Source organism: Polyodon spathula, chromosome 9 (genome assembly GCF_017654505.1).
Source record: "Polyodon spathula isolate WHYD16114869_AA chromosome 9, ASM1765450v1, whole genome shotgun sequence".
Taxonomy (NCBI): domain Eukaryota; kingdom Metazoa; phylum Chordata; class Actinopteri; order Acipenseriformes; family Polyodontidae; genus Polyodon; species Polyodon spathula.
This window is the reverse complement of record NC_054542.1, coordinates 8439732-8462990: the sequence shown is the minus strand read 5'-3', so window position 1 is coordinate 8462990 and position 23259 is coordinate 8439732. Positions and strand designations below refer to the sequence as shown.

General features: G+C 46.1%; 1 protein-coding gene and 1 long non-coding RNA gene across 4 annotated transcripts; one reads left to right on the top strand and one right to left on the bottom strand.

The window, feature by feature from the left end:
• The first annotated feature begins 4306 nt into the window (after positions 1–4306).
• On the top strand, positions 4307–7259 carry LOC121320390. Its single transcript, XR_005950835.1, has 2 exons — positions 4307–6640; positions 7033–7259. It is a non-coding gene; the product is annotated as an uncharacterized LOC121320390 (long non-coding RNA).
• A 105-nt stretch (positions 7260–7364) lies between these two features.
• On the bottom strand, positions 7365–21716 carry c9h21orf91 (chromosome 9 C21orf91 homolog). 3 transcript variants are annotated; one of them, XM_041258669.1, is made up of 5 exons: positions 21563–21710; positions 17014–17147; positions 10452–10967; positions 9209–9271; positions 7365–8339 (listed from the first exon to the last, which is right to left on the bottom strand). In XM_041258669.1, exons 2-5 carry the CDS (start codon positions 17138–17140, stop codon positions 8173–8175), a joined length of 873 nt encoding a protein of 290 aa, XP_041114603.1. In that variant the 5' UTR covers positions 17141–17147; positions 21563–21710; the 3' UTR covers positions 7365–8172. The 3 variants fall into 3 exon arrangements, with proteins under 3 accessions (XP_041114603.1, XP_041114604.1, XP_041114602.1); XM_041258670.1 differs by lacking the exon at positions 17014–17147 and having other exon boundaries at positions 21563–21716; XM_041258668.1 differs by lacking the exons at positions 10452–10967; positions 17014–17147; positions 21563–21710 and adding an exon at positions 9612–10442.
• Positions 21717–23259: the final 1543 nt, after the last annotated feature.

The following is a 23259-nucleotide window of genomic DNA, read 5'->3' as shown; positions in this document are numbered from 1 at the left end:
GACAGCAGCAGTGCAAGTACTGGTTTCACTGCTGAGACTCGTGCGAGGTGTGCTGGGAGGACAGCAGCAGTGCAAGTACTGGTTTCACTGCTGAGACTCGTGCGAGGTGTGCTGGGAGGACAGCAGCAGTGCAAGTACTGGTTTCACTGCTGAGACTCGTGCGAGGTGTGCTGGGAGGACAGCAGCAGTGCAAGTACTGGTTTCACTGCTGAGACTCGTGCGAGGTGTGCTGGGAGGACAGCAGCAGTGCAAGTACTGGTTTCACTGCTGAGACTCGTGCGAGGTGTGCTGGGAGGACAGCAGCAGTGCAAGTACTGGTTTCACTGCTGAGACTCGTGCGAGGTGTGCTGGGAGGACAGCAGCAGTGCAAGTACTGGTTTCACTGCTGAGACTCGTGCGAGGTGTGCTGGGAGGACAGCAGCAGTGCAAGTACTGGTTTCACTGCTGAGACTCGTGCGAGGTGTGCTGGGAGGACAGCAGCAGTGCAAGTACTGGTTTCACTGCTGAGACTCGTGCGAGGTGTGCTGGGAGGACAGCAGCAGTGCAAGTACTGGTTTCACTGCTGAGACTCGTGCGAGGTGTGCTGGGAGGACAGCAGCAGTGCAAGTACTGGTTTCACTGCTGAGACTCGTGCGAGGTGTGCTGGGAGGACAGCAGCAGTGTGACTGGTTTCACTGCTGAGACTCGTGCTGGTTTCACTGCTGGTGTGCTGGGGAGGACAGCAGCAGTGCAAGTACTGGTTTCACTGCTGAGACTCGTGCGAGGTGTGCTGGGAGGACAGCAGCAGTGCAAGTACTGGTTTCACTGCTGAGACTCGTGCGAGGTGTGCTGAGGAGGACAGCAGCAGTGCAAGTACTGGTTTCACTGCTGAGACTCGTGCGAGGTGTGCTGGGAGGACAGCAGCAGTGCAAGTACTGGTTTCACTGCTGAGACTCGTGCGAGGTGTGCTGGGAGGACAGCAGCAGTGCAAGTACTGGTTTCACTGCTGAGACTCGTGCGAGGTGTGCTGGGAGGACAGCAGCAGTGCAAGTACTGGTTTCACTGCTGAGACTCGTGCGAGGTGTGCTGGGAGGACAGCAGCAGTGCAAGTACTGGTTTCACTGCTGAGACTCGTGCGAGGTGTGCTGGGAGGACAGCAGCAGTGCAAGTACTGGTTTCACTGCTGAGACTCGTGCGAGGTGTGCTGGGAGGACAGCAGCAGTGCAAGTACTGGTTTCACTGCTGAGACTCGTGCGAGGTGTGCTGGGAGGACAGCAGCAGTGCAAGTACTGGTTTCACTGCTGAGACTCGTGCGAGGTGTGCTGGGAGGACAGCAGCAGTGCAAGTACTGGTTTCACTGCTGAGACTCGTGCGAGGTGTGCTGGGAGGACAGCAGCAGTGCAAGTACTGGTTTCACTGCTGAGACTCGTGCGAGGTGTGCTGGGAGGACAGCAGCAGTGCAAGTACTGGTTTCACTGCTGAGACTCGTGCGAGGTGTGCTGGGAGGACAGCAGCAGTGCAAGTACTGGTTTCACTGCTGAGACTCGTGCGAGGTGTGCTGGGAGGACAGCAGCAGTGCAAGTACTGGTTTCACTGCTGAGACTCGTGCGAGGTGTGCTGGGAGGACAGCAGCAGTGCAAGTATCATCTCCTGTTCCCTATTGTGTCAGCAATGATTAACATTGATATTCAAGTAGGGGAACCACATTGGCTCCTATGCAGGTTCGACAGGAAACTATGGAGGGACAGTCCAGGTTTTTAATCGTATAAATACTAAAATAATGAATACGGTCTGTGTCAATGGTTTCAACTGCTAGTATCTCTCCATGTCTTTCTCAAGGGTTTGAACCCTTATCCAAAGCCTCCAGGCCCAGTGCTGCTGCCCCTTTACACCACGGCACAGGATAGAGGGTGGGATGACCAGGGCTCCCACTGGCCCCACAATGCACTGCACTTGCGCCTCTCTCAATTTGAAAGAACACCACAAACAGCACGGCCTCTTAACTTCGGCTCCCGATTACAGCGGTATAACGGGAGAGCACTACACCTGTGCAGAACTACAAGTACCAGAATGCATTACAAGAAAACACTTTTTAATTCATTAATACAGTGTCCCAGTAAACCTGAAGCCACATGGATGTACAGATACAAAGTTACAAAGCAGGTTAACTTTAAAAGGGGCATTCAGCGGGCTTCCATACCAGGGAATATTCCTATATTCGTCAGAATTATTTGAACATAGTATTTTTCCTTCTGAATAGAGGGTGTCTCGTTAAGCATGTAAGCTGCACTACCATTTTCAACCAGCAGATGGCTCCCTGCCTTAACATTCAAAATACAAACCTAAAAACCTTAAATGACATACTTCAAAAAGAGCCACATGGTGGCGCTCAAGAGCCATGCGCCGGGCAGCCCTGTCTTACGGTATACGACAGGTAACACAATGCAGGTTTTTTTAATTTTAATTTTTTTTTTTGTGAATGAAATATTTTATTGTTATTGAAAGTGAATGTTTATTCTGAAAGTGAATTCCTGATTGTATTATACAGAAATCGTTGTTATAATGCATTTTGTAGTGGCTGAAGGAGTTACAGCTGGTCTCTGCAGCAGGGGGCGCTTGTCTTGCACCAGTGTTTAACTCTGTCTGCCTTTCTCTTTTTGCGAGTGTACGATTATAAACCCGAGTAGCGGGCAGAGTGTTCTCGGAATTATGATAGGGCGTGAGTAACTCGGTTTGGATATCGCTTTATGATTTGGTTATTTAGTTGGGAGTAAATCTCTAAGGGAAGCAGTGGTATGTTCCAGACTAAGCAGGATAACAGTCACTGTTTAAAGGGTTGTTTATTTCAGTTCCCGTTCCTCACTGTAGAGAAACGCCCCTGGTTTTAGTCTATGCTGTATAGTGTTTTAGTGGCACGGTTTTAATGAGAATATTCTGGGAAGCACTCGGCTCGGAATGGAACTGCTTCAGATATATAATGACAGCGGACTCTGTAATTAAACACAGCTGTACTGTGCTTTAAACACAGTAAACTGCTTGTCTTGTTTTTTTTAGGTAAGCTAGTTATATGGCGGTACTGCTTTGTTTGTGCTGTGAGGAGATAGCTATATAAACGGTAAAGGTTTGCACTTTTGTGGTTTGATACCTTTCGATGTGCTGTTAGTGCGAGTTTTGTTCTTTCTTTTGTACTGATAATATTTGCAGGTGTTTCTATATTAGCACTATCCAGTGCAGCACAAAACTGCAGTATTTCTTGACGCTGCCGAGTGTTTGTACTAATCAGCCGATTCTCTATAAACTTTACTATCCTACTTGAACTGACCCTGCTACTTTTAAACCACTTCCAAAAATAAACATGCTAGACTTTTATCTCTGCGTCTTTTCTCTTGTTTGCATCCCTGTCTCTGCGTCTTTTCTCTTGTTTGCATCCGTCTGTCTTTTCTCGTCTGCATGCCTGTCTCTGCGTGTCTTTTTTCTTGTCTGCATCCGTCTGTCTTTTCTCTTGTTTGCATCCCTGTATCTGGGTCTTTCCTCTTGTTTGCATCCCTGTCTCTGCGTGTCTTTTCTCTTGTTTGCATCCCTGTCTCTGCGTGTCTTTTCTCTTGTTTGCATCCCTGTCTCTGCGTGTCTTTTCTCTTGTTTGCATCCCTGTCTCTGCGTGTCTTTTCTCTTGTTTGCATCCCTGTCTCTGCGTGTCTTTTCTCTTGTTTGCATCCCTGTCTCTGCGTGTCTTTTCTCTTGTTTGCATTTCTGTCTCTGCCTGTCTTTCCTCTTGTTTGCATCCCTGTCTCTGCGTGTCTTTTCTCTTGTTTGCATCCCTGTCTCTGCGTGTCTTTCCTCTTGTTTGCATCCCTGTCTCTGCGTGTCTTTTCTCTTGTTTGCATCCCTGTCTCTGCGTCTTTTCTCTTGTTTGCATCCCTGTCTCTGCGTCTTTCCTCTTGTTTGCATCCCTGTCTCTGTGTGTCTTTTCTCTTGTTTGCATCCCTGTCTCTGCGTCTTTCCTCTTGTTTGCATCCCTGTCTCTGCGTGTCTTTTCTCTTGTTTGCATCCCTGTCTCTGCGTGTCTTTTCTCTTGTTTGCATCCCTGTCTCTGCGTGTCTTTTCTCTTGTTTGCATCCCTGTCTCTGTGTCTTTTCTCTTGTTTGCATCCCTGTCTCTGCGTCTTTTCTCTTGTTTGCATCCCTGTCTCCGCGTCTTTCCTCTTGTTTGCATCCCTGTATCTGCGTGTCTTTTCTCTTGTTTGCATCCCTGTCTCTGCGTCTTTCCTCTTGTTTGCATCCCTGTCTCTGTCTTTCCTCGCATCCCTGTCTGCGTGTCTTTTCTCTTGTTTGCATCCCTGTCTCTGCGTGTCTTTTCTCTTGTTTGCATCCCTGTCTCTGCGTCTTTCCTCTTGTTTGCATCCCTGTCTCTGCGTGTCTTTTCTCTTCTCTAGGGATTAAATTATTTTTTATATAAAGCTATGATCTCCCAGCAGTCCTTCTGTTGGAACCACACCCTCCCCTCGGTCCATTCCTCTCATGGGACTGGCGGCCAACCAACAGCAGCACGGCTGTTATATAGCGCCTTTCAAGAGCAGCTCCTCTCACGAGAGCCGAACACATTTTAGCAGAGCAAATGAAAATGAATAATTAAAAATGAAGCAAAACAAGTTATTCCTTTAGTGAGATACAAACACCTCATGGCTTCCCAATGACATCGAGGTCCTTCCACCACTACCACCCCTGCCATCACATTCAGCTTCTTTAATGCTGGGGGGGGAAAGGAGGGCGACAGAGTAATAGTAAAAATATTGTTTTTATTTGTCATTGGGAGGGGGGGGACGGGGACGACACAATACAAAAAACAGCAGAGAAGGTCCCGTGTAGAAATCACACGCTCAGTAAAGGCTCAGTAATGGTTATTATTGCAGGTTTCATTTCAAAAAGTGTAGCTAGACAAAACTCAGCCAGCTAAATGAAGTATTGAATACAATAAAAAAAAAAAAATCAGCACACACTCACACACACACACACTCACTCACACTCACTCACACGCGCACACTCACACAACACTCGAATACAAACAGGACACTTCAAATCCAGCATTAAAAGAACATTAATAATAATAATACATTACAAAAAAGTTATATATATATCTCACACAAGAAACAGCTCCACAGATGTGTGGGTATTAACAGGAACGGTACAAAAGCACAAATAAACATCAAAAGCAATGCGTAGGAATGCTTAAACTTCACACCTGCAGGTTGCTTGGATACCGTACAAAACATTTATAAAAAAAACAAACACAAAAAAACACACAGACCTGTAGAAACACTTTGATGCGTTTATCCTTTTTGGTGGCTGTACCTTATTTTGGTTAAATTGAAGATGTACAGAGACATTTCTATACTGTCTAGAACTTGTTTGCGCACTAATGAATGAGCAGTCCTCCAGACACACTAAACATGCAAGACTGAGGGGAGTGTACAGCAGCAGGGCTGAATCAGTCCACACAGAGGAGAAGAAGGGGTCTTCTTGTCACTGGTGAATATACTGTTGGATCAGAAGGAAATGCATGTGAAGGCCAGTGGTGTAACACAGCTGTGCTTTGGGCAGGTACGCTGAATCCAGTTCTAGTTTTGCCTTCCTGCTGACAGCCACCAGGAGCACACCGCAGGTTATACGAGTCTAAAGAGCGGCCCAGCTGGCTCTCAAATAACCAGCAGCTTTGAGAAGCACAGAGTGCTTGAAAACAGCATTTAAAAAGCTGCTTTGAGAAGCACAGAGTGCTTGAAAACAGCATTTAAAAAGCTGCTTTGAGAAGCACAGAGTGCTTGAAAACAGCATTTAAAAAGCTGCTTTGCTCCTCACTGTGCTTCTCAGCTTGTTACTTTGAGTTCCTCTGCCCACACGCTGCCTCCAGGACTTCCTTCCAGTCGAAAAGCTAAAGCTTTGTTCTTATTATTCTCTACTTCATTCTATTCAAATAGTGCAGGCTTTTTCCTTTTAGACACAATGCATGAATATGTGTTTACACACACAGTACAGTACATGAGGTAGCCCTAGTGTTACTGGTCAGAACAACCTAGTTGTATTTCTTGGTAACTGGCTGCTGGCAAGCCCTGATGTTCTCTGCTTAATGTCCACATTAAAAGAAATGCTTCAGACCCTGGGAATCGGCAGAATCTGTTTCAGTTTATCATCATCATATAATGATATGTGTTCTTAAACATTACTGGTTTCCAATACAGTAATACAAAACAAACAGAAACACAGACAGTCAGCACAGCCCCTAAGCAGATCCAGCAGTAGATACCACTGTGCTGTTCACAGGATTAAGTATTATTGGAACAGAATACAGTCCAGGCATCAGGGTTCCAGGACAGAGGTCTCCGTGGTTACGATCCACAGCAGCCAGCAGGCATTAGCACGTGGCTGTTTAACTGGTGCATCCTGTACTCTCTGGTATAAGAAGCTCAGTGTAAACTGGGAGTGGGTTAGATCTCGTGGAAGCTCATTCTGCCACCAAAAAAAAACAACAAACCAGCTAATCTCGGAATTCTGACTTGAAGAATCAGAACTCTAGGTTAGAGTCTCAGAATTCGGATTGGCTCAGGTCAGAATTCTGACTTGAAGAATCAGAACTCCGGGTTAGAGTCTCAGAATTCGGATTGGCTCAGGTCAGAATTCTGACTTGAAGAATCAGAACTCCGGGTTAGAGTCTCAGAATTCGGATTGGCTCAGGTCAGAATTCTGACTTGAAGAATCAGAACTCCGGGTTAGAGTCTCAGAATTCGGATTGGCTCAGGTCAGAATTCTGACTTGAAGAATCAGAACTCCGGGTTAGAGTCTCAGAATTCGGATTGGCTCAGGTCAGAATTCTGACTTGAAGAATCAGAACTCCGGGTTAGAGTCTCAGAATTCGGATTGGCTCAGGTCAGAATTCTGACTTGAAGAATCAGAACTCCGGGTTAGAGTCTCAGAATTCGGATTGGCTCAGGTCAGAATTCTGACTTGAAGAATCAGAACTCCGGGTTAGAGTCTCAGAATTCGGACTCCGGGTTTGGCTCAGGTCAGAATTCTGACTTGAAGAATCAGAACTCCGGGTTAGAGTCTCAGAATTCGGATTGGCTCAGGTCAGAATTCTGACTTGAAGAGGTTTTTTTTGGTGGTGGAATGGGCTTCCATAAGACCAAGAGCAATTTGGAGCATGCAAAAAAAAGTTTAAAATAATACAATTATTGAAAATATTTGAGATCTAACTGGCTTGGAGTTTGCAGCGCTTCGATACAACAGCACCAAAAACAACAACGAAAACCTAAATAAATCACTTTTGCAGATACCGACACAACTTCAATACAAATCCTGGCTGTGTTTAAAGTTATAAATTGAATACTGTTTTTAGCCATTAAAAAGACAAACAGTGAAGTAAAAAAAAGAAAAAAACAACTTGAAATAACTGAATTCTTAAAAAAAAACAAACCCACTGCAGTAGAGGCTGGAAGGGGTAACAATCCACAGTGTAATGTACACACTGACACACACACACACACACACACACACACACACACACACACACACACGCTGCAGAGACCCCACCTCTCCTCGCACGCCAATCCTGGAAAGCGTTCAAGCACATGTCTTGCACGTCTCTCTGCAGATTCATTGGTACATTTTTTTCCTGCACTTTTAAAATGAACGGGTTCCAGTCCTCCTCTTCATTTAAATCCTAAACCCTCCAGCATTGGGAGAAGAGCCCCATCTGTCTTCAGGAGTCAAAGTTCACCCTTAACTCTCACAGGCACCCCGGGGGTGAAACCTGATCCAGCCCAGCATCGGGGGGAGGGGGGCAGAGCATCACTGGGGAACAGACCGACGAGTCCTTGAACAGGGTATCCTGTGGCAGTAAGCGCTGGCATCAGATCAACGTTGACGTCAGAGTGCTGTGTTCAGCACGGAGACCCGACAGCAGCCTGTTTCTCACTGGGGTTTGCTGATCCATCGATATGCAGCGCTTGCTGGAGGAACGCTCCGCCCCGCAGCGTTCACTTTCAACATGGCTTGCCTTTTCCTATTCGGACTCAGGGTGATTATCTCTCAGAGGTGTGAAAGCACTGGGTGTGACTCACGGAGCTGGAACAGGTGCACACTGACCACTTCAGTTCCACTAGCATCAGGAACACGGGGCTCCCCACAGAGGATAACTCTGCCCCTATTCCACTGTGGTGTTGCTGGTCTTGGTCCCAGCTCTCCCGATCGGAAGCCATGGCAGCTTGGAGCCGTTCTTGAACAGCTGCTCGATGGCAATGTGTCTGACGTGGCGCTCCGAGGACAGAGAGTCTTTCTCTTGTACTGCCTGAGAGAGCTCCTCGAACACCACTGAAAAAACACAGGAAATTCAACAGTGAGCGAGTACAGCCAGAAGAACCCTCCGCTTTATCAATTAATCAATATATCAATGAATCAACACGTATATCAATGAATCAATACATATATCAATGAATTAATATCAATGAATCAATACATCAAGGAATCAATAGCTATCAATATCAATCAATAGCTATCAATGAACCAACAGCTATCAATATCTATCAATCAATAGCTATCAATGAATCACAGCTTTATCAATGAATCAATTGTAAAATGGTTAACATTGGAACAGGTATGTGCATGGAAAGTCAGCCCTTGACACAGGAATATCTGATTTATCTGAGGCTCTCCGCCATCATTGCAGTGATAGGACCTGCACATCATCATCATCATCATAATAATAAAAGGACATGACATTTAGTTCTTAAAGATGCCATGTGAATTATCCTAAAGGATGGTTCTTTATAAATGATGAATCTGGAGGGCAGCTTCTAGTCTTTATGACTCACGTTTGTCAGGCTTTTATTATCACACTGACACATACACAGAGACACAGACACCACACACACACACACACACACACACACAGACACACACACACAGACACAGACACCACTCACACACACACACTGACACATACACACAGACACAGACACCACTCACACACACACAGACACCACTCACACACACACACACAGACACATACACACACACACACACACACACACACACACACACACACACACACACACACACACACACACACACACACACACACACACACACACACACACACACACCACACACACACACACACACACACACACACACACAGAGACACAGACACCACTCACACACACACAGACACACACTCTTACCCTGAATCTGTTGCAGAAGCTTTTCATTCAGCTGCACCAGCTCTTCAATACTCATTGTGCTGACTGCAATGAAGACAGAAACACACACACACATTAGCATCACCATGGAAACCGAAGAATATCAACTAGAATCTCCAGAACAAAAAAAGCATTTGACGTTCCCTTGGTACCAATTATCAGCCTGCAAAGGAAGCAACTGCACACGTATCTGCCCTTAAAAGAACCGAGCCCCGCTGCACTTCACCCCCCCCCACTTGGACTAGCCCAAAATCAGCAACTTTTAGTATTACTGTAAATTAATCTACGCCCGCGTGTCTGTTTACTTTAACCACACCTTACTGAGAAAACGGCAGCAACTAACAAGACATTCAGGATATGAGAGGCTAACACGGACAGCAATAACCTGCAACAGGGGTACTGCTGCGTCTCCCAGCAATATTCACAACGTCTGTCAGCTCTCTTCTCAGTTTACAGCACGAACCCCGGAGCTCTGCAGGCTCTCCTCTCAGTTTACAGCACGAACCCCGGAGCTCTGCAGGCTCTCCTCTCAGTTTACAGCACGAACCCCGGGGCTCTGCAGGCTCTCCTCTCGGTTTACAGCACGAACCCCGGGGCTCTGCAGGCTCTCCTCTCGGTTTACAGCACGAACCCCGGAGCTCTGCAGGCTCTCCTCTCGGTTTACAGCACGAACCCCGGGGCTCTGCAGGCTCTCCTCTCGGTTTACAGCACGAACCCCGGGGCTCTGCAGGCTCTCCTCTCGGTTTACAGCACGAACCCCGGGGCTCTGCAGGCTCTCCTCTCGGTTTACAGCACGAACCCCGGGGCTCTGCAGGCTCTCCTCTCGGTTTACAGCACGAACCCCGGAGCTCTGCAGGCTCTCCTCTCGGTTTACAGCACGAACCCCGGGGCTCTGCAGGCTCTCCTCTCGGTTTACAGCACGAACCCCGGGGCTCTGCAGGCTCTCCTCTCGGTTTACAGCACGAACCCCGGGGCTCTGCAGGCTCTCCTCTCGGTTTACAGCACGAACCCCGGAGCTCTGCAGGCTCTCCTCTCGGTTTACAGCACGAACCCCGGAGCTCTGCAGGCTCTCCTCTCAGTTTACAGCATGAACCCCGGAGCTCTGTCGGCTTCATGTTATTTATTTTTTTTGTTACAGTTTTATTTAGACAGATGGACAGGACATTCAATCTGTGCAGGACTGTACCTGGCCTCTGGCAGGTATAAAAGACACGCGCTCACTTACGCTGCTCTCTGCCATGGTGTTTGTGTCTCCTCTGCATGGAGTCGCTAGCTTCACCAGGCTGCTTCTCAGCCTGACTGGCCCACAGAACACTCCCGGAGCAGAGGGAAGACCCTGGGCCCGCCGGCACTCCGAGCCTCAGGCCGCTGGTGGAGCCGCACTTCAGCATGGCTGTGGTGTAGTCAGGGAGCCCCGCCCCAGAGCCCCTGTCCCAGCGAGGAGCGTAGCGGGGCACAGGGGCCTCGGCCTGGGGGACGAGCATCCTGTCTCCCTGCGGAGTGTAGCAGAGGAGCTGCCTGGAGCCGCGCTGAGTCCCCTCCTCCTCTGCACAGTCTTTGTTCAGAGCATACTGAATGATCCAGCTCATTTTTTGGCTCAGGACATTTTTCACTCCTTCGTAGGCGCTTGTGGAGACTTTGGCTCGTGAGAATTTCTGGTTGGCTATCAGGTGGTACTTTTCAAAGCAGTCTCTGTGACCTCTGGAAGACCTGGAGTGCAGGAGCGTCGACCTTGTCATGCCTGCGGAGAAAGACATTGCAACATGTCAGCAAAAAAACAAAAACAGTATATACAGCAGTGACCCCAACCTCGCCACGCTACAGGATATACAGCAGTGACCCCAACCTCGCCACACTACAGTATATACAGCAGTGACCCCAACCTCGCCACGCTACAGGATATACAGCAGTGACCCCAACCTCGCCACGCTACAGGATATACAGCAGTGACCCCAACCTCTCCACGCTACAGTATATACAGCAGTGACCCCAACCTTGCCACACTACAGTATATACAGCAATGTTACCCAGAAGGAGCCATCTGCACTGCACTGTAAAGATCTGGGGTATTGATCCCAGTGTACTTTTCCAAATCCTTTAGGAAGCTTTGCAGCGCAGCAAATCCAGAATGGAAAACAAGCATCCCAGCTTTTTAACAGCTACAAATAGAGGATATTGCATGAATTCTTTTGGGATCTGCTGAATGGACAGCCAGGGAAGGGTGGAGAAGCCTTGGACACTGGCTGCGATCATTCAGACATCCCTGCGTTGACATCCAGCTCATTTCAGTGAGCCATTCATAATGCACACAGGCTGAGGCGTCAGCAGGAACTCTGCCAAACGCTTTAAAACGAGAGCTGCTTTATAACAGGATATGCAAGCCGTGCAGTCAGCATTATAAGAACCAATCAGAGTTTGTGAATTTCAGGAGGTTGCTTGGAAAGTACAGCCCGGCTCTACTTCAAGCAACTGGTTGCAGGGACGTGCACATACAAGAGACTCGGCTGCATGCAACTGATCTCTCAGGTGTGGACCCAGCTTAACACCTCTCTAATAATGAATGCTCCGCCTCCTTGAACGTGGCACAAGCATTAGTGTACTGCACACTGCAAATCCAGTCCCAACTGCATGATCAAAACACTGCTATTTACACACAGAGCTGGAACACAAGAGCTGCTGCAAAGCCTGACAATAAAACACAGAGAAACTCATGAAGCATTTAACACACACACTGAAAATAAACCAGCGACACAGAGAAACTCATGAAGCATCTAACACACAGAAAATAAACCAGCGACACAGAGAAACTCATGAAGCACACAACAAACAAACAGAAAATAAACCAGCGACACAGAGAAACTCATGAAGCATCTAACACACACACAGAAAATAAACCAGCGACACAGAGAAACTCATGAAGCATTTAACACACAGACACACACAGAAAATAAACCAGCGACACAGAGAAACTCATGAAGCATCTAACACACAGACACACACAGAAAATAAACCAGCGACACAGAGAAACTCATGAAGCATCTAACACACAGACACACACAGAAAATAAACCATTTAACACACACACTGACACAGAGAAACTCATGAAGCAACTAACACACAGAGAAACTCATGAAAATAAACCAGCGACACAGAGAAACTCATGAAGCATTTAACACATGAAGCACACACACAGAAAATAAACCAGCGACACAGAGAAACTCATGAAGCATTTAACACACACACTGAAAATAAACCAGCGACACAGAGAAACTCATGAAGCATTTAACACACAGACACACACAGAAAATAAACCAGCGACACAGAGAAACTCATGAAGCATTTAACACACAGACACACACAGAAAATAAACCAGCGACACAGAGAAACTCATGAAGCATCTAATACACTTATTTATTTCACTTCACAAATATATTTGTATTCTTTGCATGAGCTCTTCTGGGTTTCCATGTCCTTTAACGGTGTCTGTGATCCGATGATGTTTTAATGTGGATCAATGTCAGCAGCATTGGCATCCCTTCTAAAAGCCACTCCCGGCGCTTTTGGAAAGTATTTGTTTGTGAAATGCGGCCACTAGGAATCTCTAAATTAACCGTTACAAGAAACTCAAACTATAATACCCAACCCAGAACTGACAGGCACTCCAGTCCTGCCAGACCGCATGTGCTGTTTGAAGTCTAGGAGGATATCAAGAGACTTTGTAGAAGCAATGCGCTCTCAATACCCCGAGCCGCAGTCCTCTCTCAAAGCATGGCAAGCAGGCTCTTCTTAATCCTCAATAAACAGCGTGCCCTTCAGCACCACATCACATGCAAAGCTGTGCCGGGCCGGATTACTGCTACTATGTCAACTTTATTAGGGTCATCAGCAGTGATGTCACCTGACCTCAAATACCACAGTATCATCCAGCCTGCCCTCTGTCCGTTCCTGCAGGACTCAACTCTTCCACACACAGTGCAGGGAATTTCTATTAAACTTTATTGCTCTCTCTCTTAAAATAAGATAGCTTGCTACAGCAGCTAGCAGCGTGCTAAGTGCTAACAGTGCTTAGTGAAACTGGCAAGTCTGTTTGAATGCAAGGCCACTGTAAGAACTATTGATCACAGCAGGCACTTCCCTATAGAAATGCATATGCACTGTAATGCATTGTGGACCTGGTGTCTGATCAACACCTCTGCGAGTTTATTAAGAACAATTCTGTGATTCGGAAGTCTTTGTATAGCTTGTCATGTGGAAGGCTGATTGAAGAGACTTCCTCTTAGTACTGTACAAGCTGGCTCTAAAAGGCATAACCCCATTACACAAGAGCAGCCAGATCCCTCTCACAATGCATTTCAAACACTGAAAGCATAGGGAGGGTAAGATGCCACTCCTACTCGGTCTCAGGATTTACAGTCAGCCTTCAGAAATATATTAGGTGCTGTGATTCACTAGAGGGATTACAGGACTGGAAATGAAGATGAAATGAAATGCTAAAAGCTTTGCAGATGCAGCTTAGTGCATGAGTCTGAGCATTGCCATTATGAGTTTACAAATTCCAGACAACATTCCAAGCAACTTGAGGCACAAACTGCAACAGGCTGAGATTCCTTTCATCTTAAACCAGAGACCACCATTATCATAAGAATGTATCACTTCTCAAATTTTTTTTTAATTCAGTGAAAAATATATGGTGTCCAATACAACTTTGTTTCTGGCTGTTTTCAATATTTCATGCATGCAAGGGTTGAAAAGCTTCTTACTTGATTCCTCATTAGACTGAGTACCTCTGCCCTCGAGGGAGATCTCCAGGAGGTCTCGAGTGTGCACACACTCTCTAGCGCAACACTGCATACACAATCCAGCAGGGCCCCTGTGTTGTGTCTGACAGAGACTGTACAGCAGCATGTGATTCACCTACCGCACTGGAGGCAGGCAGCACTGGATCACGTTACCTGCCTCAGCTGTTCTGAGACAACTGACTCCCATGGGATCTGCTGCACTCTTCTGAAAAAAACAGCTAAACTAAAATGACTCTTCAGCTCTGAACAGACAGCGGCAGGGAGAAGCTGTTCAGAGATCTTCAGCTCTGAACAGAGAGCGGCAGGGAGAAGCTGTTCAGAGATCTTCAGCTCTGAACGGAGAGCGGCAGAGAAAAGCTGTTCAGAGATCTTCAGCTCTGAACGGAGAGCGGCAGGGAGAAGCTGTTCAGAGATCTTCAGCTCAATGGAGAGCGGCAGGGAGAAGCTGTTCAGAGATCTTCAGCTCTGAACGGAGAGCGGCAGGGAGAAGCTGTTCAGAGATCTTCAGCTCTGAACGGACAGCGGCAGAGAAAAGCTGTTCAGAGATCTTCAGCTCAATGGAGAGCGGCAGGGAGAAGCTGTTCAGAGATCTTCAGCTCAATGGAGAGCGGCAGGGAGAAGCTGTTCAGAGATCTTCAGCTCTGAACGGAGAGCGGCAGGGAGAAGCTGTTCAGAGATCTTCAGCTCTGAACGGAGAGCGGCAGGGAGAAGCTGTTCAGAGATCTTCAGCTCTGAACGGAGAGCGGCAGGGAGAAGCTGTTCAGAGATCTTCAGCTCAATGGAGAGCGGCAGGGAGAAGCTGTTCAGAGATCTTCAGCTCTGAACGGAGAGCGACAGTTAGAAGCTGATGGCAGCTCGTCAGCTCTGATGCCACACTTTGCTGACTCCGCTGTTACTCTACTGGGCGTTTTCTTTGTTTAAATAGAACAAGCATTACTGTAAGGAGTCAGAGTGAATTTAATTAGCTCTGTTCCAAGCCCTGCAGTAACCCTTTTAAATCCTTGTGTACAGCATTGGAGCTGACCGGAAATGCCACTCATTAGAACTGTGTGTTTAACAGAACCTTACCAGCGGATTTCCCCACACGAGATTTATAACGGATAAGTGACAGTACGTTACAGTGCGCCTCAATGCAACAAAGATAAGACAACATCTGCTTCCATCTGAGAAACCGCAAGGCAAGGGCCTTTCTGTGTTCACTTTCCATTACTCAAACCATTACCTAACAGTCACAGACAGTGTTCACAATCCTGAGGAAACGTGTGTGTGTGTCAGTGTACAGTAAATGCCTAATAAGCAAAATGTCCCAGAGCTTTTAACCAAAAGACCTTGAAGCAACATTAAGAGGATAATTCGGTGTATTTGTAAACGGCAATGATAACCGTATTCCAGTAGCTCATTATTAAAAGAAGAGCTGCATGAAGCGACTATTCGATGGAGCTCTCCTCCACAGGGGAGGGTCCCTGGTGTCAATCTGGCTAACTGGTCATTCCAGAGAAAGCAGTGAAGACACGGCTGCGTGGATTTGTGCTGGTTGCTGTTCTTCACACACCCTAAGATAAGGAGCCCCCACACAAACCCAGGCAGCTGTTTCTGCATTCAATGGTAAATCAGCCCGATCGACAGCAGCGACCCTCACCTCTGGACAGCCCGATCCCAGTAATCAAACAGTTGGCTTGTGCAGCTCTGATAATCACACTGAGCCGTGTCTGGATTCGTCCCGCAGAACTCATGCATCACTCCCAACGCACAAGAATGTTTTCAGGCATTTACACAAACGAGCTACAGTAGGAGTGATCTGAGAACACACAATGCAGTACACAGATGAATTGATCACCACGGTCCTGCGGCTGAGTACAACACTACATTCTCTCTGGTCTGAACTAGTCACATCACACACAGCATTTCCTGTACTGCTGTACAGAAGGCAGGCAGCGGTGGCTTCAAAGCTGTACATGTCTCATGAATGATGCAACGGAAATCAATGACAGGCAGTAGCACAGCTCACGAAGGTCCTCTAAAGAGTCCTTTTCTAACCCCTACACTGTGTGCTGTTGAGAAAACCTGGTGCAGCAGCTGGACTCCCTCACTGTAAAGCTTGCTTCTCATTACAGCGAGTCTCCTCCTGAGGGAACGGTGCTGCACGGTGCATGAACTGTCCAGACAAACCAGGACACTGTGCATGAAGAGCTGTGCACCAACAGAGCTGCACACGACCGCATCGCACCTGCACAACTGCATTTAGAAAAGAAAAAAGCACAGAAGCCCTATTGAGTGAAGATAATGTGCAGCATGAGCGGAGGCAGGATCTCAACTAGAGGGCGTTCCTATTAAAAAAAGAGCACTGCCCTGTGCAGACTGCAGTGTCAGTGCAGAGTGAGAGCTCCTATTGAAAGAGAGCACTGCCCTGTGCACACTGCAGTGTCAGTGCAGAGTGAGAGCTCCTATTGAAAGAGAGCACTGCCCTGTGCAGACTGCAGTGTCAGTGCAGAGAGCTCCTATTGAAAGAGAGCACTGCCCTTTGCACACTGCAGTGTCAGTGCAGAGTGAGATCTCCTATTGAAAGAGAGCACTGCCCTGTGCAGACTGCAGTGTCAGTGCAGAGAGCTCCTATTGAAAGAGAGCACTGCCCTGTGCACACTGCAGTGTCAGTGCAGAGAGCTCCTATTGAAAGAGAGCACTGCCCTGTGCAGACTGCAGTGTCAGTGCAGAGTGAGAGCTCCTATTGAAAGAGAGCACTGCCCTATGCAGACTGCAGTGTCAGTGCAGAGTGAGAGCTCCTATTGAAAGAGAGCACTGCCCTGTGCAGACTGCAGTGTCAGTGCAGAGAGCTCCTATTGAAAGAGAGCACTGCTCTATGCAGACTGCAGTGTCAAAGCAGAGGGGGCCTTAAAACTGGGGTTATTTTAGCGCTTTTATTGAAAGCCAAATATAAAAAAAATACTTTTAAAAAAAGACCAAAAGAGATAGAAGAGACTGTTCTCATACCCTCAATACTGAGCTGGAAGCACACGTGACAGAAGGACAGCGTGCCTGCGTCCGTTTCCACTTTACAGATGCTGCAAACATCGTCGTCGTTGAGATCGATGTTCACGAAGAGCTCCTCTTCACTCATGATGACCCTGAACGAAAAGCACACATACAAGCACGAATTACATGGAGTGAAGTTCAAAGAGCTGTCTTTACAGTGCTGCGTGTGCAAGTCTAGTGATTCACTCTGCTTCTTTAACTGCATGGAATGGTGCCTTTCAATGATGCGAAGATGTGTTCCGACACGCAGCACCGTGCCTGGAACAAAAACCACTTGCAATTAAATAATGAAAAGTAATCCCAGCACTGCTTGTAATCCCAGCACTGCTTGAAATCCCAGCACTGCTTGTAATCCCAGCACTGCTTGTAATCCCAGCACTGCTTGTAGTGCCAGTGCACTGGGAAAGAGGGGTTTAGAAGCCACAAGCTTGAGGTAAACTGCTCCTCTCACACTGTACTGTGAAGGGTCTGCTCCTCTGCTCCTCTCACACCATGCTCTGTCTCACACTGTACTGTGAATGGTCTGCTCCTCTCACATCATGCTCTGTCTCACACTGTACTGTGAATGGTCTTCTCCTCTCACACCATGCTCTGTCTCACACTGTACTGTGAATGGTCTTCTCCTCTCACACCATGCTCTGTCTCACACTGTACTGTGAATGGTCTGCTCCTCTGCTCCTCTCACACCATGCTCTGTCTCACACTGTACTGTGAATGGTCTGCTCCTCTCACACCATGCTCAGTCTCACACTGTACTGTGAATGGTCTTCTCCTCTCACACCATGCTCTGTCTCACACTGTACTGTGAATGGTCTGCTCCTCTCACACCATGCTCTGTCTCACACTGTACTGTGAATGGTCTTCTCCTCTCACACCATGCTCAGTCTCACACTGTACTGTGAATGGTCTGCTCCTCTCACACCATGCTCTGTCTCACACTGTACTGTGAATGGTCTGCTCCTCTCACACCATGCTCTGTCTCACACTGTACTGTGAATGGTCTTCTCCTCTCACACCATGCTCTGTCTCACACTGTACTGTGAATGGTCTGCTCCTCTCACACCATGCTCAGTCTCACACTGTACTGTGAATGGTCTTCTCCTCTCACACCATGCTCTGTCTCACACTGTACTGTGAATGGTCTGCTCCTCTGCTCCTCTCACACCATGCTCTGTCTCACACTGTACTGTGAATGGTCTGCTCCTCTCACACCATGCTCTGTCTCACACTGTACTGTGAATGGTCTTGCTCCTCTCACACCATGCTCTGTCTCACACTGTACTGTGAATGGTCTGCTCCTCTCACACCATGCTCTGTCTCACACTGTACTGTGAATGGTCTCTGCTCCTCTCACACCATGCTCTGTCTCACACTGTACTGTGAATGGTCTGCTCCTCTCACACCATGCTCTGTCTCACACTGTACTGTGAATGGTCTGCTCCTCTGCTCCTCTCACACCATGCTCTGTCTCACACTGTACTGTGAATGGTCTGCTCCTCTCACACCATGCTCTGTCTCACACTGTACTGTGAATGGTCTGCTCCTCTCACACCATGCTCTGTCTCACACTGTACTGTGAATGGTCTTCTCCTCTCACACCATGCTCTGTCTCACACTGTACTGTGAATGGTCTGCTCCTCTGCTCCTCTCACACCATGCTCTGTCTCACACTGTACTGTGAATGGTCTGCTCCTCTGCTCCTCTCACACCATGCTCTGTCTCACACTGTACTGTGAATGGTCTGCTCCTCTGCTCCTCTCACACCATGCTCTGTCTCACACTGTACTGTGAATGGTCTGCTCCTCTGCTCCTCTCACACCATGCTCTGTCTCACACTGTACTGTGAATGGTCTGCTCCTCTCACACCATGCTCTGTCTCACACTGTACTGTGAATGGTCTGCTCCTCTCACACCATGCTCTGGTCTCAGACTGCATTGTGAGGGGTCTCCACACAGTCCATGTGAGATGGCTGTATTATCAGACATCCCTTCTGGTGCAAAGTCTTGCTTTCATTTAGTTTTTCAACTTTGCTGCTCTGTCTGCAACACACAGGTATTATTGATGTCTAATAGCTTGACAAAATCAACACACAAGCACCCCTATATAGGTTTGGTAGCTGGAAGGGGAACAAAACTGGACTTCAGTTTGTTTATGATGACAGCCCATTATATAGAATTATGAATCATTTAGATTCTACAAAGTGATATTTCTGCATATCATACAGCAAAACTAAAAAAGAATGTGTTTCTGTACATTTACAACTGATTATATTAAAAAATAATATTGTATTTCAATTTAAAAAAAAAAAAAACAGCACATTTAATCCTAAAAAAGGGAAAAGCAGACAAATCTGTGTAAAAGCTAGCCTGTTCCCCCAGGAATGATGCATTTCATAAATAGCCTACTTATTTGAAGAGCAGAAACAGATCTGTATTTGAAACGCTATATCCTATAACGAATAGATCTGTATTTGAAACGCTATATCCTATAAGGAATAGATCTGTATTTGAAACGCTATATCCTATAAGGAATAGATCTGTATTTGAAACGCTATATCCTATAAGGAATAGATCTGTATTTGAAACGCTATATCCTATAAGTAATAGATCTGTATTTGAAACGCTATATCCTATAAGGAATAGATCTGTATTTGAAACGCTACATGCTATAAGGAATAGATCTGTATTTGAAACGCTACATGCTATAAGGAATAGATCTGTATTTGAAACGCTATATCCTATAAGTAATAGATCTGTATTTGAAACGCTATATCCTATAAGGAATAGATCTGTATTTGAAACGCTACATGCTATAAGTAATAGATCTGTATTTGAAACGCTATATCCTATAAGTAATAGATCTGTATTTGAAACGCTATATCCTATAAGTAATAGATCTGTATTTGAAACGCTACATGCTATAAGTAATAGATCTGTATTTGAAACGCTATATCCTATAAGTAATAGATCTGTATTTGAAACGCTATATCCTATAAGGAATAGATCTGTATTTGAAACGCTACATCCTATAAGTAATAGATCTGTATTTGAAACGCTATATCCTATAAGTAATAGATCTGTATTTGAAACGCTATATCCTATAAGGAATAGATCTGTATTTGAAACGCTACATGCTATAAGGAATAGATCTGTATTTGAAACGCTATATCCTATAAGTAATAGATCTGTATTTGAAACGCTACATCCTATAAGGAATAGATCTGTATTTGAAACGCTACATGCTATAAGGAATAGATCTGTATTTGAAACGCTACATGCTATAAGGAATAGATCTGTATTTGAAACGCTATATCCTATAAGGAATAGATCTGTATTTGAAACGCTATATCCTATAAGGAATAGATCTGTATTTGAAACGCTACATGCTATAAGGAATAGATCTGTATTTGAAACGCTATATCCTATAAGGAATAGATCTGTATTTGAAACGCTACATCCTATAAGGAATAGATCTGTATTTGAAACGCTACATGCTATAAGGAATAGATCTGTATTTGAAACGCTACATGCTATAAGGATTATCCAGGCACTATTTAAGGACTCACTCTTCAGAACCGGGGCGAGGAGAATGGGGCAGCGCATTTCTTTATATGGAATAATATTTATAGCCCTCAGTCTCACATCAATAGTTCCCAGGCGTCACCAAGGACAATTATGTAAATTAACACAAATATTTTATTACCACCTGTTTTAATAAAAGCGGTCTAGTGATCAGTGCTCTCGATTTCAGACATGGCTCAAACAAGGGCGAGAAGTTTAAACGCATTTCACTACAGCGCCGTACAGCAATACAGCAGCCTTGCGTTTGTTGTTACTGTATTTTTAACATTTGAAAAGATCACGGCTGACCCAGTAAGCGATGTTACAGCCAAGGCACATCCCGGTTACTCTGCGATGTTAATATAACAATAGGTCCCTGCGAGGCCGGTTCAAACGGCACTGTCTAACTCCTGGCAGAAACAAAAGGAAAGTGTGTATCAATGCGTGCGAGCCTGGAGCTGCTCAACACCACACAGCACAGCTTCAGAGCGCTCCCTTTCACAGACACGCATTCATCAAGAACAGCCGTGCTACTACACCACGGGTCACTGCCTCCTTCTAACATAGCGACGTTTGAAAACAAAGCTTTGCGTGGAAAACGGCAGGGCACAAGACTGAGTTACTTCCACAAACTGCGCAACTCTACAGTTTACACGGAGCGTAACGAAAGCCATACACATTGCAGAGAGTTCAAGTAATCTGAGCTCCTCCGGCAGAGAGGGATAGCGGGACTGTGTGGGCTCTGTTGTTATGCTTATTAGCAGGTACGTGTCGCTGATCAATTTAAACATATCACTAATAATAATAATAATAAGTTACGAGTCCGCTACACAAGAGGAAGGAAGATCGAAGCACTAGCATGATCTCATTACAGCCCCTTCGCTTCGTGAGCAAATTCCCGTCGTGTGACATACTAACAAGTAAACAGAATATCAAACGCTCTTACCTTTTTAATATAAGCCTCCAAAACGGCCCGATTCTCCCGACTGTGTATAAAAAGGAGAGTGAGGACAGCACGCAATCGCCAGATCCGCGCACTAAACTAATGCTGTTGAATCGCGACTCATCGCGCTAGGAAAAGAAGCGTGGAAAAACCCCCAGGTTGGACAGGACCAATTACCAAGTAGGGGTGCTGTTATAAAAAAACACCAAAAAACCCATCATAAAGCTTTATAATTAAACACGTATATGTCAATCTCTGCCTATACTATAACATTAATACTAAAACAGCATTTATTTCGGTAAATGCAAGCATCATTGTGCATTATTTACCGTTGCTAATAAAAGCGCGCCTCCCCGTTTCGTTTTTCGAGCTGGGGTGTGTCGTGTCTGTGCGTGACGTCACTTGGAGAGGTTGGGCGTGCTTTCCAGAGTGAAGGGGGTTTCTCTCGCTAGGGGAGAAGACAACACGTTTCACCTTCATTGCAGGTTATTGTTCATACAACTCTTTCAGCTTCGATAGCTGTGCGCTGGTGTGTTTGAAAGTAGCCCATTTACACCCGTAAGTCTTTCTAAACGGGTACATTTCAAAGCAAAGTGAAAAGAAAACATAATCTAAAGTTGGCACAAAGGGACGGGACGGGGGGGTCGGGGGCTTGGACGTGTCCCGCGTCGGGTGAATTAAACAACACAGAATAGCACTCGTTACGCATGGAAAGTGCTAGTCTGAAAATGCTATACATCTCGTTTAAAGCTTGTCGTCATCAAGTGATTTTGTCACAAAGTTTATCAAAACAGTTGATATGGAAAGTGGGAAGCTCCAGGCGGAACTGGAAAAGCACACGGGAGTTTGTTTCTGTAGAGAATCAGAAGAGAGGAACGGGATCAGTGGGGCTTGTCTCGGCTGCTGGGACAATGTTTCTGCCTGAGACCGCGCTGCTTGGTGGACTTGACCAGACCTGTGTTGACTGGTCTAACAACCCCAGACAGGCACTAAAACAAAGCAACTCAATACTGCTGCAGCATTCAAGAAGTGAAATTACAGCTAGGCAAATAACAAAGTGTCTCTCGTGTTTATTGAAATCAGCATCTCCGTTACCAGTCTGCAAATTGAAGACACATCTCCATTGTTCCAGTGGCTCCCCTTTAAAATAATTACTGCTTCATTACAACATAAGAACATAAGAACATAAGAAAGTTTACAAACGAGAGGAGGCCATTCGGCCCATCTTGCTCGTTTGGTTGTTAGTAGCTTATTGATCCCAAAATCTCATCAAGCAGCTTCTTGAAGGATCCCAGGGTGTCAGCTTCAACAACATTACTGGGGAGTTGATTCCAGACCCTCACAATTCTCTGTGTAAAAAAGTGCCTCCTATTTTCTGTTATGAATGCCCCTTTGTCTAAACTCCATTTGTGACCCCTGGTCCTTGTTTCTTTTTTCAGGCTGAAAAAGTCCCTTGGGTCGACACTGTCAATACCTTTTAGAATTTTGAATGCTTGAATTAGGTCGCCACGTAGTCTTCTTTGTTCAAGACTGAACAGATTCAATTCTTTTAGCCTGTCTGCATATGACATGCCTTTTAAGCCCGGAATAATTCTGGTCGCTCTTCTTTGCACTCTTTCTAGAGCAGCAATATCTTTTTTATAGCGAGGTGACCAGAACTGCACACAATATTCAAGATGAGGTCTTACTAGTGCATTGTA

Bases quoted from the DNA above. Each gene is read 5' to 3' on its own strand.
- c9h21orf91 (XM_041258668.1), bottom strand. From the start codon at position 10,341: ATGAAGCCGACAGAGCTCCGGGGTTCATGCTGTAAACTGAGAGGAGAG. The intron at 9,272-9,611 runs GTTATTGCTGTC...TCTTCATTGCAG, and splicing joins CAGCAGTACCCCTGTTGCAG to TCAGCACAATGAGTATTGAA. The intron at 8,340-9,208 runs GTAAGAGTGTGT...GTGTTTTTTCAG, and splicing joins GCTTCTGCAACAGATTCAGG to TGGTGTTCGAGGAGCTCTCT.